A 15,528-nucleotide genomic window follows, 5' to 3' on the forward strand; every position below is an offset into this window, starting at 1 on the left:
GAGAGGAGAATACAAATAATATAACCACATAATTTTTACAGCTATCATATAAGTACAAACGGAATCTAATATTTGTAGCTAATAAATTCTTGGAACAAACCAACACCATGGTTTCCGTTTTGGTCTGCTGATAATGCGTTTCTTTGGCTGAAGGTGCTGGAAGCTTCTGACATGGCCAGGGTTCAGGGCAAGTGAACCCGAATATTTTGTTTTTTAGGTTGTCAATGATTTGAATTTTAGTCAGCACTTAGCAGGTGCTTTAGATTAACACGTACAGTTCTTTTGTGGATAGTTTGATTATAGATTCTCTCTTTTGGTTTTGTTGATCAATTGGAGATATTTTCTATAACTATGTGGTCATATGCATATCTTACTGTCTAATGAAATTCAATTTCTTCCCCAAAAAAAAACAAATAATAATAAATATTATATGCACCTTCTTAAAGCACAACCATGTTATCGTAGGTGATTTTAGTCCGTCCATTCATGACCTTTACCAACCGGCTTGGTCATGACATCTTCATTAAGTTAAGTGACGAAGATGAACCAAAAGTTCTCCATCCGTGTGATTCAAGAATTTCATTTGCATTTCGGAAAACTGGTGGACATGATAAATTCCAGGTAGCTTACTAATTCAAAATCCTACAGCTGTAATACTCTTATTGACTGTTAAATGAAACAAAAGTTGTTTCATTAATTGATTTTACTTGTTTTCACTTTATAGGTACGTTTAGAAGATACCAGTTGGTCACTTCCTCTTCAAATTATAAAGGAAGATACCATATTTTTGGTCTTGAGGAGATCTGATGGTACACGTAGATTTTTGAGGATGGAAATTCGTGGCTACGAAGAAGGATCACGTTTTATCATTGTGTTTCGTGTTGGATCGACTGATGGCCCGATCAGGTACTTACATACTTACATACTCGTATTAAGGTTTATGTTTCGGTATAGTGCCTAACTGATTAAAACTTTGATTCATCAGGGTTGAGAATAGAACTGACAATACAATCAGCTTACGTCAGAGTGGGTTTGGTGAAGAGGCTTGGATTTTATTGCCACCCCTTTCAACAACAAATTTTTGTTGGGAGGATCCTTATAGTCGACATTTCTTAGATACTAAAATTAATAGTGATGGTAGTATTGGAGTTTGGAAACTTAATACAAGCACTGGATTTTGCTCTTTAGAGGATGGCGAAACAGAATTATCTTGCTATGTGGTGAAAGAGGGTGATGTTAAAGTAGTTAGGTTCAGAGGCAGTCGGCATTTGGAATCTGACTTTCATGAAGAGATTGGATACTTAACAGCAGCAAGAAATTGGAGGTCTCAAATGCAGAAACCGGTGCAGGATAGTGAAGCAGCCCCTACTGAGCTTATAGTTGAGTTAGGAGTAGTGGGCATTTCTATTATAGACCACAGGCCAAAAGAGCTGGCTTATATGTACTTGGAGAGAGTTTTTATCTCATATTCAACTGGATTTGATGGTGGAACAACAAATAGGTTTGAACACTTTCTTCCTGTCCCCTTGACAATAATCCCTTGTGACATTTTAACTGGGACTAGTTGACTTAATCTTGTACCGTGACCATTCTTTCCCTGTACATCTTTGTTTAGTTAATATTTATTCATAGCTTTCTTTGATCTCTCTGTGTTTTATTCTTTTCACAAGTCTTTTGAATGATGTCTTGAACTGACTGGGTGATGAAGTTTTAGGTTACAAGGTTTATGAATCAGACTGACAAAACTTTTACTTGGCAGGTTTGAGGTTACATTTGGTAATTTGCAGCTTGATAATCAACTCCCCCTGACATTGATGCCAGTGCTGTTGGCTCCTGAGCAAACCACAGATATAAATCACCCAGTATTCCGAATGACAATAACAATGCAGAATGAGAATATCGTTGGAATCCGAGTCTTCCCGTACATTTGTGTCCAGGTAATGTATGATTTTTAATATTTAGAATAACGAAGTAAGAAACTGTACCTTCATTATGTCATTAAAACCTTGTTTGTCATGATAGGTTACCGAGAAATCTTGGAGGCTTAATATTCACGAACCAGTCATTTGGGCTGTTGTTGAGTTGTACAATAATCTTCAGCTTGATCGTTTACCCCAAAGTTCTAGTGTCACCCAAGTTGATCCAGAAATACGCATTAAGTAAGATTTTCATTCTTCTCTGCAAAAGGCTGTTGGCATGTGGCTTTAATCGTTGAAGATTGATATTGCTGAAAAATCATTTTCGAAATAAAGGGTTTCTTAAATCGAAGAAACACTCATTACAAATTAGGAAAATAAAAAATACAGTAAATATAACCCAATAAACACAGTGAGGATATTAATTTAAAAAAAAAGGAAATAATCGACAGATATAATCAAATATATTGTAACCCATCTGCTCAAGCTTTTGGATTATGATTTAACATAGTATTAGAGCAAGTGCTATGTTCAAACTCCTATAACGTCCTTTCCTCCTCAATTAACATTGATATCCACTTGTTAGGTCTATGACATATTTTCAAGCCCACAAATGAGGTAGAGTATCGAAGTATTGTGTTGGAAATAAGGGGTTTTGTTGATGGTTTATAGCCCCAGGGTAACTTAGTATTTTACTTTACCCTAGGTTTATTTCCTTTTGTATTTTAGGGCTTGCTAGAGCCTATAAATATGACTTTTATTTGTAACTTTCATAGTGTGTTAAAAATAATAAAAGAGACTTTCTACTGTGGTTTTTTCTCCCTGTACTAGTGTTTTCCACGTAAACCTTGTGATCTCTTTCTCTATATAAATATGGTATCAGAGCATGTGACAAAACCTTTTCCGTCGTCGGCGAAAACCAATCGGTGCAAGACAACTCTCGGTCTTCATCAACCGTGCTTCCGCCACCACCGACAATGGACAATGCCGCAGCCGCCGCCACCACCACCGTCAAGACCGTCGCTGTTGCTGCCACCGCAAGTGTCGTCCAAGCTGCTGTAGATCGATACCTCCAATCCTTGCATATTGGTTCGACAACCCTACTGCCGCCGCAATTCCTCCATGGAAACCCTAGTGCCGCCAACCCTGGCACTGCCTACCTTAGCACTGCCCATTTTGTGAGTGTTTCTGCTGCCGGTAGCTAAACGACTCTCCTTGAAGCAGGTGAATCGTCCTCCTACCACGACGGACAGCATCCAGCTACGGCTGCCAACTTCTTTCCCCACCTATCGCCGACAAGCTTCCCTCAGCATGTGTCGCCTAGCCATGCAAATCCAGGTTTGGTGGGTCTGTCTCCGGTAGTTTTTCAACTACAGTTGGCTAACCTTCAGGCAAGTTTTCAACAACAGATTGCCGCCCTTGGCACTTCCACAAACTTCCAGTCGAGTCCAGTAAATCCTGATATCTCTTCCGGTCTATCGATTTATCAGGAGAATCCAGTAACCTCTTTCCCTACTTTAACTACTGCAAATAATTTTTCTGGATCTATGGAAATTCCACAGGGCTCATTGCTGGAGAAAAGTTGAATGGCTAGAATTATTTCTCTTGGTCTCAGTCCATTAAAATGGTTCTTGAAGGGCATCACAAGTTTGGGTATCTAACTGGTGAGATACCAAGACCTAGGTCAGGGGATCCTTAAGAGTGCATTTGGAGAGGAGAAGACTCCCTGCTTTGATCATTGCTAATTAATAGTATGGAACCTTAGATAGGAAAACCATTACTATATGCTGCGACTACTCGGGATATCTAGGATGCAGCTCAGAGATTATACTCTAAGAGGCAGAATGTGTCCCGTTTATGCACTCTACGTAAATAGGTTCACGAGTGCAAACAGGGAATGATGGATGTTACTTCCTACTTTAAAAAGTTGTCCCTAATCTGGCAGGAGATGGATCTGTGTCGTGAAATTGTCTTGGATTGTCCTTGTGGAGGTGTCTAGTATTCGAAAATTGAGGAAATTGATCGTGTTTATGATTTTATTGCTGGTCTGAACTCCAAGTTTGATGCAGTGCGAAGTCGTATACTGGGACAGAGACCTATACCCTCTCTTATGGAGTGTATTCTGAGGTTTGTTTAGAGGAAGACAGATCTAGTGCTATGAACAACACTATTGTATCTGCTCCTGATTCTATTGCTTTCGGTGAAAAATTATCTGGTTCTAATGGTGACAAGCAAAATGGAAAACAGACTCCTGTTTGTGAACATTGCAAGAAACCTTGGCATACAAAGGATTAGTGCTGGAAGTTACATGGTCGACCATCTAATGGCAGATGTCGTCCTTCGAATGACAAGCCTAATCCTGGCCGGGCTCTTGTAAGTGAATCTGCAAGTGCTACCTCCCAGTCACAACCTCAGGTGAATTGCTAGAGTGACCCTGGTGCTGTTGGGGCCGATGTGCTCTTGCCCAATCAAGTACTTCTCAGTCCTTAAGTCTCCTCAATGTAAATGGTAAGAAACCATGGATACTTGATTCAGGGGCTACAGATCATTTGACTGGATCATCTTATAATTTTATTTCATATCTTCTGAGTGTTGGTAGTGAAAAGATTCGGATTGCAAATGGGTTCTTTGCTTCTATTGCGAGCCAGGGTCATATTTCTCCTTAAACTTTATAGAATGTGTTGCATGTACCCAAAATATCTTACAATTTACTATCTATTAGTAAGATACTAAGATCTGAATTGTTAAGTTGCCTTCTCACCAGATAATGCTTTCTTTCAGTACTTGAGCTCGGGGAAGACGATTGGCACTGCCCGACACAATAGGGGACTCTATTTCCTTGTTGATGATGCTTCCTCTAGGAATTGTTATAGGACTAGTTTGTTGTCTTCTTATTTGTTAACTTCAGAAAAAGATTGTTGTGGCATTTTCGCCTTGGTCACCCAAATTTTCAATATATGAAATATTTATTTCCTCATTTATTCAATAAAGTTGATGTCTCTTCTTTGTCTTGTGATGTGTGCATTCGTGTAAAACAGCATAAGGTCACCTTTCCGTCTCAACCATATAAACCTTCTTAGCCCTTCACCCTTATTCATAGTGATGTTTGGGGTCCCTCGAGTATTACCACATCTTCGGGAAAACGTTGGTTTGAGACCTTTATTGATGATCATACCCGTCTTACCTGAGTTTTTCTCCTCACTGATAAAATTGCTATTCTTTGTAGTGATAATGGTCGTGAGTTCCTTAGTACCTTTCGTGAGTTTCTGTTTTCTAAAGGTATTGTCCACCAAAGCTCGTGTGCCTATACCCCTCAACAGAATGAGGTGGCTGAAAGGAAAAATCATCACCTCCTCTAAGTTGCATGGTCTCTCATGCTATCTCTTCACTTCCATCTTACTTATGGGGGGATGTAGTTTTGACTGCAGCTCATCTTATTAATCGAATGCCTTCCCATGTCTCCAACTCTAAATCCCTCTTGAATGCCTCAAGGAGTCATACTCTACCACGCGGTTTATTCCTAATGCCCCTCTCCAAGTCTTTGGGTGCACTGCCTTTGTCCATAATCATGGCCCTAACCAAACTAAGTTTACTCCTCGTGCTCAGAAATGTGTCTTAGTTGGGTACCTCTTCACTAGCGAGGTTATAAATGCTTCCACCCTTCTTCCTGGAAATACTTCATCTTCATGGATGTAACGTTCCTTGAGGATAAACCTTTCTTTCCCGTTAGTCTTCTTCAGGGGGAGAGTACTAGTGAAGAAACTAACTAGTCCACATCTTCAATCCCTACCGACTTTCCTGAACTCCTTTCTAAACCCGTCCTGAATGCCCATGACACCGTACTACCCATTAAACAAGTCCCTTGGATAACCTACTACAGGAAGAATCTCAGAAAGGAAATGGTGTCCCCTACTGCTCTGTTGGCTCCAATCCATGAATCTGAACCAATGCAAGCTCAAGGTACTACTGGCCCTGATTATACTAACTTGTGTGTTGAGGATGTTATTGTTGATTTGGCTGAGAATGATAGGAATGGTATGTTAGTTCTAGAGAATAACAGGGTTGCAAGCAATGATGAGATTTCCACATAAACATAAGAGGGTGAGATTCTTTATTAGGCTGGAAAATGTTATCAAAATCCCATTACAGATGAGGAATTAGACAAACCAGAGGATTATGATATCTCTCTTGACATGCCCATTGCATTGAGAAAGGACACTAGATCCTACACCAAGTACCCTATGTATAGTTGTATGTCTTATAGTAGTCTGTCTTTTGGGTTTAAGGCGTTCACTGCCAGCCTGATACAGTAACAATACCGAAAAACATACATATGGCTATAGAAATTCCTAAGTGGAAGACTGCTGTCATGGAAGAAATGAGAGCTCTTGAAAAGAATAATACATGGGACCTTGTTGCTCTTCCTAAAAAGGCATAAAATAGTTGGGTGCAAGTGGGCGTTCACTCTGATTTATGGAACTCTAGAAAAAGGATTTACTCAAACTTATGGGATAGATTATTCTGAGATTTTCTCCCCTGTAGTAAAGTTAAACACGGTCTAGGTTCTTCTTTCTGTTGCAGTTAATAAAGACTGGCCTCTTCATCAACTTAATGTGAAAAATGCATTCCTGAATGGTGAATTAAAAGAAGAGGTGTATATGAGCCCCCCTCTAGGTTTTGAAGCTCAGTTTGATCATCAAGTTTACAAACTCAGGAAGTCTTTGTGGTTTGAAACAGTCCCTGAGAGCGTGGTTCAACTGGTTTACAACCTTTGTTAAGTCCCAAGGTTTCACTCAGAAACACTCTGATCACACATTGTTTACAAAAGGTCAGTATCTGGGAAAATTGTTGTAATAATTGTGTATGTTGATGATATTGTCCTATCGGGAGATGATGATGCTGAGATCACTAGGTTGAAAAAGAAAATGGCTGATGAGATTGAGATCAAAGATGAAGGGATCTAAAGTATATCCTTGGAATGGAGGTGGCAAGATCAAGGGAAGGTATCTCTATCTCACAACGAAAATACACTTTTGACCTGTTAAAAGAAACAGGTGTGACTAGATGTAGACCTGCTGACACTCCTATTGAATTCAATGCGAAACTAGGAAATTTTGTTGACAAAGTTCTTGTTGATAAAGAGAGGTATCGGCGTCTAGTGGGAAAGCTGATTTATTTATCTCACACTAGACTAGATATTTCCTATGCTTTCAGTGTTGTTAGTCAATTTATGCAGGCATCCTACGAAGAACATATGGAAGCTGTGAATCGGATTTTGAGATATTTGAAAAGCTCACCAGGTAAAGATCTGATGTTCAGAAAAACTGACAAGAAATGCATTGAGGCTTATACTGACTCTGATTAGGCAGGATCAGTTATTGACAGAAAGTTTACTTCTGGATACTGTATCTTTGTGTGGGGTAACTTAGTTACTTGGAGAAGTAAGAAGCAAAGTGTTGTTGCTAGATAGTGTTGAAGCTGAATACAAAGCTATGAGTTTGGGAATCTTGAAGAAATCTAGTTGAAGAAAGTTCTATCTAATCTACATTAAGACAGTGTTTTACCTTTGAAACTCTATTGTGATAATAAAGCGGCTATAAGCATAGCCAATAATCCTGTACAACATGATAGAACGAAACATGTGGAGATTGACACACACTTTATAAAAGAGAAACTAGACAATGGCAGTATTTGTATTCCACATATATTCCATCTAGTCAACAAGTTGCTGATGTTCTCACCAAAGGGTTACTCAGGCAAAGTTTTGACTCATGTGTTAGCAAGTTGGGTCTGATTGACATCTACACCCCATCTTGAGGGAGAGTGTTGGAAATAAGGGGCTTTGATGATAGTGTATAGCCCCAAGGGTATTTTAGTATTTTATTTTACCCTAGGTTTATATCCTTTTTTATTTTAGGGCTTGCTAGAGCCTATATATATGACTCATATTATAACTTTTATAGTGTGTTAAAAATAACAAAAGAGACTTTCTACCGTGGTTTTTTATCCTTGTATTAGGGTTTTCCACGTAAATCTTGTGTTCTCTTTCTCTATATTTTAATATATTGATATAACTGAATTTATCATAACTCATCACCTTATGCTTTTGGGTTTGGTGGTGATTTAACATTAATTATATTGGTGTTAATCACTAGGTGATGGCTTTCACTCCGATTTCCTTGCATGTTCATGAAATGCATATACATTCGCAAATCGCATTCTTGATGATAGAGTGTTAAGTGTTGATATAATTAAATTTATCATTACCCATCAGCTTAAGTTTTTTGATGAATTGGTGATTTAACTTGGTATCAGAGTAGAAGGTTCTATGCTCAAATCTCTATAATGTCATTTCCTCCCCAATTAATATTAATTTCCACTTGTTGGGCATTTTCTCAAGCCCACAAGTGAAGGGGAGTGTTAAAATGATGGTACAATTAAATTTACCATAACCTGCTTTAAGTTTTTTGGTCAGTCGATGATTTAAAAGAAAATCTTGACTTTGGGATTATTTTGAGGAGACGGAATGCTTAGTAAATCCTTTAATTTTTTTTACCTTCCATAGTAATACAAATTAGTCTATGTTTTATTAATTCCCCTTTTCCAATCCCAGTTTATATTGGTTGTTTGTATTTGTCGATCCTCTCGACGTTTTTTATCCCGTTGCTGAATTTTTGTCAATCTCCTAAAAGGTCCCAGGTCTAGGAGTATGGCATATGTTGTAGATTAAGTACTGTACTTTTTTTATTAAATACAAAAATCAGGACTCTAATGGTTTTGTTTACTTCTTTAGCCTAATAGATATTTCTGAAGTGAAGCTGAGAGTGGTTCTGGAGCCGGCACCAGCACAAAGACCCCATGGAGTTTTGGGCTTCTGGAGCCCCATACTGTCAGCTGTAGGGAATGCATTCAAGATACAGGTTGAGTTAATGTTTCATAGTTTTATGTTGAAAAATGAAGAAACTATCTTAAAAAGTAATTCCACTATCTTTCATAGTTTCTGCCCTTCTGTTCATTCTCATAAATCTACTTGTGAGTTGTGAGACAGTTGCAAGACATCATATGGTGAAAATATACTGCTGCATGTCATTTCAGGTGCACCTAAGAAGAGTGATGCACAGGGATAGATACATGCGTGAAAGTTCAATTCTTCCTGCCATTGGAAATCGTATCTGGAGGGACTTTATTCACAATCCTTTACACCTAATATTTTCATTAGATGTACTTGGCATGGCAAGTTCAACATTGGCTTCACTTAGCAAAGGGTTTGCCGAACTTTCAACTGATGGCCAGTTTTTGCAATTACGGTCAAAGCAGGTATCTAAATTTTGCAACTTGCAATTAGCAGGTCTTTGTTGAAAGATTGACTTATAATTGGGGCAGGTATGGTCACGGAGAATTACTGGCGTACGTGATGGTATAATCCAAGGCACAGAAGCTCTTGCTCAGGGTGTTGCTTTTGGAGTGTCAGGCGTGGTAACAAAGCCTGTGGAAAGTGCTAGACAGAATGGTTTACTTGGTCTGGCTCATGGATTAGGACGTGCGTTTCTTGGATTTATTGTACAACCAGTTAGTGGAGCATTAGATTTTTTCTCACTGACTGTTGATGGAATTGGTGCAAGTTGTTCCAAGTGTTTAGAGGTTTTTAACAAGAAGGTTCCTTTCCAAAGAGTTAGAAACCCTCGGGCTATCCATGCTGACAGTATTCTTAGAGAGTACTGTGAGAGAGAAGCTGTTGGGCAGGTATATTTCTATATGTACTGTGTGTGTAATCCTGATAGTTTTCTACATTTCATTGTTTCTCCCCACTTCATGGGTATTATGACGTAAGAAAGCAGAGTAATTGACTAATTTTGTATTTCATCAACATTAAATTCAAATATTGTAAGGGAGAAGTTCTTATTGCTTGCATGTCTCCTCGTTTTATTTTAGTAGAAAAAACAGGTACTCTTTTCCTTTAAAGAATTAAGTCGTCCTACCTACCATCGGTTTATTTTAGAAATAATAAAAAATATTATTATTATTATTATTAATTAATTAAAAAATGTAAAAAGTTATGAGCAGCTTGTATAGACTGGAGATGTAGATTCCTGAATCTGGTATTAAACTCGCAGCCAAGAATTATTACTCTCATTCCTTTCTGTCATTATGTTTTACATTGAAAATTCTGTAATTTCTTACTATTGGATCAAGAATTTCTTACTATTAGATCTCCCAATAAAATCATAATCTTGGTATTCAGAACGAACCTTCCCTTTCCTGCCTAATCCAATACCAATGAGTACATCGTTTATAGGTATATGTCTGATTGAGCCATAAAAACGTCATCTTAATGTCATGTTATTTGTTCGGCACAATCATGTGTGAGAGAGTTATACTATAGGGTATCCTAGTGTAAATCTCCCCAAACTTTTTGCCCGAGTATTTAGACAATATTTCCCAGTTGTGAACAATCTGATGTACCTTTTGGACTCCAGCTGCTTGGATTGGTTAGGTGGGGCCAGGGCTTTCTTTTATTCGGAGAAACTAAGCCAAGCTCATCCAAAATTTAGGAACAGTTTCCAAACTTCTAGCATAATGTAAGAACCCAAAGGTTAATGTGCGTCAAAAACTGCCTAAACCAAGAGCTGCTATTGGTTTGTTAGTTTTTGTTGCATGATTCATGATGATATCTCTGATTCCAAAGAACTTTGTTATTTTTCATGTTATTAATGTATTTTCTTTATTAATTGAAATAGAAAATCGCATTCACATCCTTTGATGTTGAAAGATTAACAATGAACAGATGGATTGTATTTATCAACTTTATTTCAAGCCCTCTTTTAACTATGATGTCTTTTCCTTTGCCTTTCTGTGGGTTAGATGGTTCTTCATCTTGCAGAAGGAAGTACACATTTTGGTTGTACTGAAATCTTCAAGGAGCCTTCAAAATTTGCGTTTTCTGATTATTATGAAGAACACTTCATTGTACCGTACCAGAGAATTGTTTTGGTGACCAACAAGAGAGTCATGCTGCTGCAGGTTTGCAAATACCTCTGTTATGTTGCCTTTATTGGTTTTAATAGAATCTCATCCATTCTTGATACTTGCCCCTCCTATGCTACTATTTAGTGCTCAGATCCAGGAAAATTGGATAAGAAACCTTGCAAGATTCTGTGGGATGTTCCATGGGAGGAGCTCATGGCACTGGAGTTGGCAAAAGTGGCTAACAGTCAGCCTTCTCACTTAATCATCCATTTAAAAAGTTTCAAGAGGACAGAAAAGTTTGCACGTGTTATAAAGTGTCATATTGAAGAAATTTCGGGACGAGAACCTCAAGCTGTTAGGATTTGTTCAGTGGTGAGTATATTGAGCAAAGAGTATCAATCTGACATGAAATGCCTTGTTCTGAAGGTCAGCATTATCGATATTATCCACTTCATTGTTGTGAACATTGAACTTTTTGACTAAATTCTTTCTGAATGCTAGGTTCCCTCGAGCCAGAGACATGTTTATTTTTCCTGCAGTGAAGCTGATGCGAGAGATGCAAATATTTTAAACAAATCCATTATTAGATCGAGGGAGCTTCTGTCATCCAGTTTCTCGAATGATGAGGGAAGATTTGTGAAACACAGTATGAACTTTACTAAGGTTTGGAGCAGTGATTTAGAGTTAAAAGGGCGTTGCATACTGTGCAAAAAGCAGGTGCTTTATGTTCTTTCATCTTTCTTAACCATTTTTTTAAGGATACACACATTTCATTAATTTAAATAAATAAATCCTGATGCTCCAAGATTCAAAATTTAAAAGAAACCAAGAAACAAGAAACAAACAAAAACAGTAAAAAATAAAAACTTAACAATGTAAAGTAAACATAATTAGAGAGGAAACTCACCTCCTATTAATATCTTAATGGAGAACCCTTTGAACATTTTGGAGAGAAAACACTATTACGAAGACTTTGACTAGGCTGAGTCAGAAATGTCAAAGTCCACATGAGAGGAGTAACTCATGTATACTTTAAAAATTGTGAGGTCCCTCCCTCTTTTCGACGTGGGATCCTCAATATACTCCCTTCAGATGTGGGTTCACCATTCTTGGATCAGATCTTTTTTTTTTTTTTGGAAAAGTACCCATTCAGGTTTTATGTACTCTAGTACCATACTAAACAAGTATTTGGTTCTATTTAAAAAATCAGTAGGTGATGAGAGAGCAACTTATTATGTATGTTTTAAAGATTGTGAGTCTTCCCTCTTTTCACAGTGGGATCATCAAATTATCTTTCAATCGATGAGATAAATAAGGTTGATGAATTTGAAAATAACCTATTTCATTTTAAATCTATGTTTTCAGGCTCTGGAGACAGGAGGGATATGTACCATATGGAGACCAATATGTCCTGATGGGTAATGCCCCTATCAATTAAGTAATACTTTTCCTACATTAACATTATATCGTTCTTCTTCATTATATCTATTTAGGTTATATATCTTGCAACGCTTTTATTTTCCTTTATTTATTTATTCTTCTTAACCTCCGGCGGGTGGGGTGTTGGGCCTTCCAATATAAGCACGTGCATTTCAATATAAGCACGTTTTATACAAAGGATAAAAAGGAAAATACTCTCCTGACCGTCAGTTAGTGGGAGGTGTTTTCTCGGTATTTTGTGGTAATGAGAGTCCTTTTATCAGCAGAATAGTGTAGGGGATCATATTGGAAATTTGTGTATTGGAACAGCAGTTCTCTAGGGAGAGTTTACTCGCCCACTCAAATTAGCTGGGAGTTTTCTTGTGTCCTTGAGTTCATTGTTCTTTCAGATTTGTTCTTTATTGTTCTTGTGCCCCAATGCTCATTATTCGTTGAGATTTGAAGGAAACCTAATACTAGAAGAAAAAAAAGAACTAACCTAATAATAGAAGGAAATAACCTATCTTAAATCAATCTTCAAATAACACAAAATAAAAAGAAGATAATTTCCTATTTTTGCAATTACAAAACTACCCCTAACTTTTAATAAATCATAACAAGATCTTTGTTAGGATCAAAAGAAATTATCTATGTGCGGTGCACAGAGATGATGACAAATGGGTACTCCTACTTAGTCTTTCTGCTTTTACGTCTGTGTATCGTTGTAAAGGGTAATCTTTGAACTTGACAATCCAATGAGCATGGATTTTACTTAGGTTTGTCTGAGATTGTACCCTTTGTAATTTAATGAGTTATGATATCATGAGTTCATGACAACCAAATGATGTTCCATGGACACAAATCTGGAACTAAATACAAGCTTTTTTTTTTTATATACGTAGAGAGCTTTCTACCTTCACTAAATTTATGTTAGAATATTCAACGGGCTTTATCATGACAATTTTCTGCACCAACTCCCAAGCTTGATACATTTACTCTACTTAAAAGACCAGAACAAAGTTATCTAGAGCAAAAACTGAAAGTTACCTGAAGAGGGAAGTTACTTATTGAATAACTTAAAAGTTGTTCTAGGACAGTTAATAAGTTGAAAAGCAAAGAGTTTTGCCTTTCCATCTTGCTAGTAGAAATATGGATGACAGAACTAACAGAAACCATGCTTCTATTTTTATACAATAGAGATTTATTTCATTTCAGGTACATCTCCATTGGGGATATAGCTCATCTCGGCAGCCATCCTCCAAATGTTGCTGCTATTTACCGTCACGTGGAGGGAATGTTTGTACCGCCAGTGGGTTATGATTTGGTAAGAAATTTTAGTCAAAACTCCTGTCAATGTTTTGACTATTAGAATTTAACACGTAGCTAAAGAATATGCTTTAATTTATCCTCTGATCATTGCTCGTGACTGTGCGCAAAAGGAAGGTTGTATTTGTGATTGATGAAGTTTTAACGGTCATTACTAGGAATAATACATTTTTATAATTGACCCTAATAATATTCTGTCGCTCTTTATCTTTGCTTCCCTCATGGGCTTCATCTCCTCACTTATATCATACATTCTTTTTGACGAATACACTAGATCAGAAAAATAAAAGCTATTCTATTCATCAAAACACAATGTGCAAAGGTTCCTCCTGAATGTTGGAGATCTGACTTTGAAACGTCTGCAGGTATGGAGAAACTGCCAAGATGACTACATAACTCCGGTATCAATCTGGCATCCAAGAGCTCCAGAAGGCTTTGTCTCTCCAGGATGTGTGGCAGTTGCCGATTTTTCTGAGCCAGAGCCTAACTTGGTATATTGTGTTGCCGAATCTCTTGCTGAGGAAACGGTATTTGAGGAGCAGAAGATTTGGTCAGCACCAGATGCATACCCTTGGGCATGTCATATCTACCAAATTCAAAGCGATGCGCTTCACTTCGTCGCACTCAGACAAAGCAAGGAAGAATCTGACTGGAAGCCTATGAGAATTCTAGATAAACCCCCCAGTCCATTGCCGACTTCAGGAAATCACTGATGTTGGCACAGCAGTTCAACAATACCAATACTTCCCAATTTGGCTGACAAAGAAGGCCATTTCTCAAAGTTGCATAATCCAATTTGCATCTCTTCTACGAAACAAACTTTGCCAGCCAACACAAAAAGGATTAATTATATGAACACCAACGTCTTTTGCAGTCAGGCAGAAGATCTTTTGGTGCAGAAAGTGCAAGATTCCAACATGTCAAATACGGCTGGTAAATTCATCATACCCTTGCAATTTTACCTTCAATTATATACCATATAGAAAATTTGTTAGATGCTAAGAATCGGGAAGAGAGCAGAACCGTTTTGCAGTGAGATTGCTAGTGACATTTAGTCTTCAGGATCTTATCCCCACTTTGTATTAGATTGTGTACTTTGTTCTATAAAATTGGAGTTTATAAATACCAGAGTCTCGACGGGACTTATCATTTTTTGTGCCGATTGTAAAACAATGTAAATTGGTTGTCCATTTAAGAAACAACTTGAATTTGTTGATTTATTTTGAACTTTGTTTCAGATTTCTTTCATGTTCGATCATTTTTTTTTGAGAGAGGTTCGACAAGAACGAAGGTTGTCATAACTCTCTTTAAATTGTTCATTGGTAGTAGATTTCTTTAAAGGAGATTAAAATTTTCACTTCCCTTTTTCTTTTGGATAAATCATGTGTAGTTCTAGAAAATCTCTGTACTTTATAGAAGCAGAATGGCAGATCTTTTTGTTCAAAAGGGGGAATGTATGTAATGACATGGATCAAAGTTTAATTTCTGTCTTGTCTAGACATATATTTACGATGGACAAAATTCGCAAAAAGAGTCTAATAAAGGACTATAATTAGCTTAACCTCTCTCTTTTCACGTTGGTTCATTCTTTCATGGTATTCAAAAAAATAAATAAATAGGAGCATTAAAACCTAACTAGGGGCCAAAGTGGTCTCGATTTTTCAACCCACTTCATGGTATCGCGCACCTAGAGAATACTAAAATGATTAAAATGATTTTAATATTAATGGTATCTATGTCTTTTACAATTAAAGCGATTTATAATTCCACATGAATACTTTTTAAGTACTACAAATTTAGAACAATGGAGAGTGAATAAACAAAGGTGCTTCAACAATCTTGTCTTAGAATCAAGGGTAGATCCTGTTCGAGTAGAGATTGGAATTTATAAAAGACTGAA

General features: G+C 37.3%; 1 protein-coding gene across 2 annotated transcripts in view; it reads left to right on the forward strand.

Annotated features, from left to right (window-relative positions):
* Positions 1-14,848, forward strand: part of LOC120078006 (pleckstrin homology (PH) domain-containing protein) — a 137,456-nt gene extending 122,608 nt beyond the window's left edge. For both annotated transcript variants that reach the window (XM_039032177.2, XM_039032178.2), the window contains exons 51-64: positions 466-621; positions 725-906; positions 986-1,501; positions 1,760-1,937; positions 2,023-2,159; positions 8,710-8,836; positions 9,012-9,233; positions 9,300-9,659; positions 10,779-10,937; positions 11,028-11,309; positions 11,385-11,600; positions 12,249-12,301; positions 13,518-13,626; positions 13,994-14,848. In XM_039032177.2, coding sequence (XP_038888105.2) covers positions 466-621; positions 725-906; positions 986-1,501; positions 1,760-1,937; positions 2,023-2,159; positions 8,710-8,836; positions 9,012-9,233; positions 9,300-9,659; positions 10,779-10,937; positions 11,028-11,309; positions 11,385-11,600; positions 12,249-12,301; positions 13,518-13,626; positions 13,994-14,341 — 3,045 coding nt within the window. In that variant the 3' untranslated portion in view covers positions 14,342-14,848. The remainder of the gene's footprint in view (positions 1-465; positions 622-724; positions 907-985; positions 1,502-1,759; positions 1,938-2,022; positions 2,160-8,709; positions 8,837-9,011; positions 9,234-9,299; positions 9,660-10,778; positions 10,938-11,027; positions 11,310-11,384; positions 11,601-12,248; positions 12,302-13,517; positions 13,627-13,993) is intronic.
* Positions 14,849-15,528: the final 680 nt, after the last annotated feature.

This window comes from Benincasa hispida, chromosome 5, assembly GCF_027475165.1.
Source record: "Benincasa hispida cultivar pf3 chromosome 5, pf3_genome.v1.1, whole genome shotgun sequence".
NCBI lineage: Eukaryota > Viridiplantae > Streptophyta > Magnoliopsida > Cucurbitales > Cucurbitaceae > Benincasa > Benincasa hispida.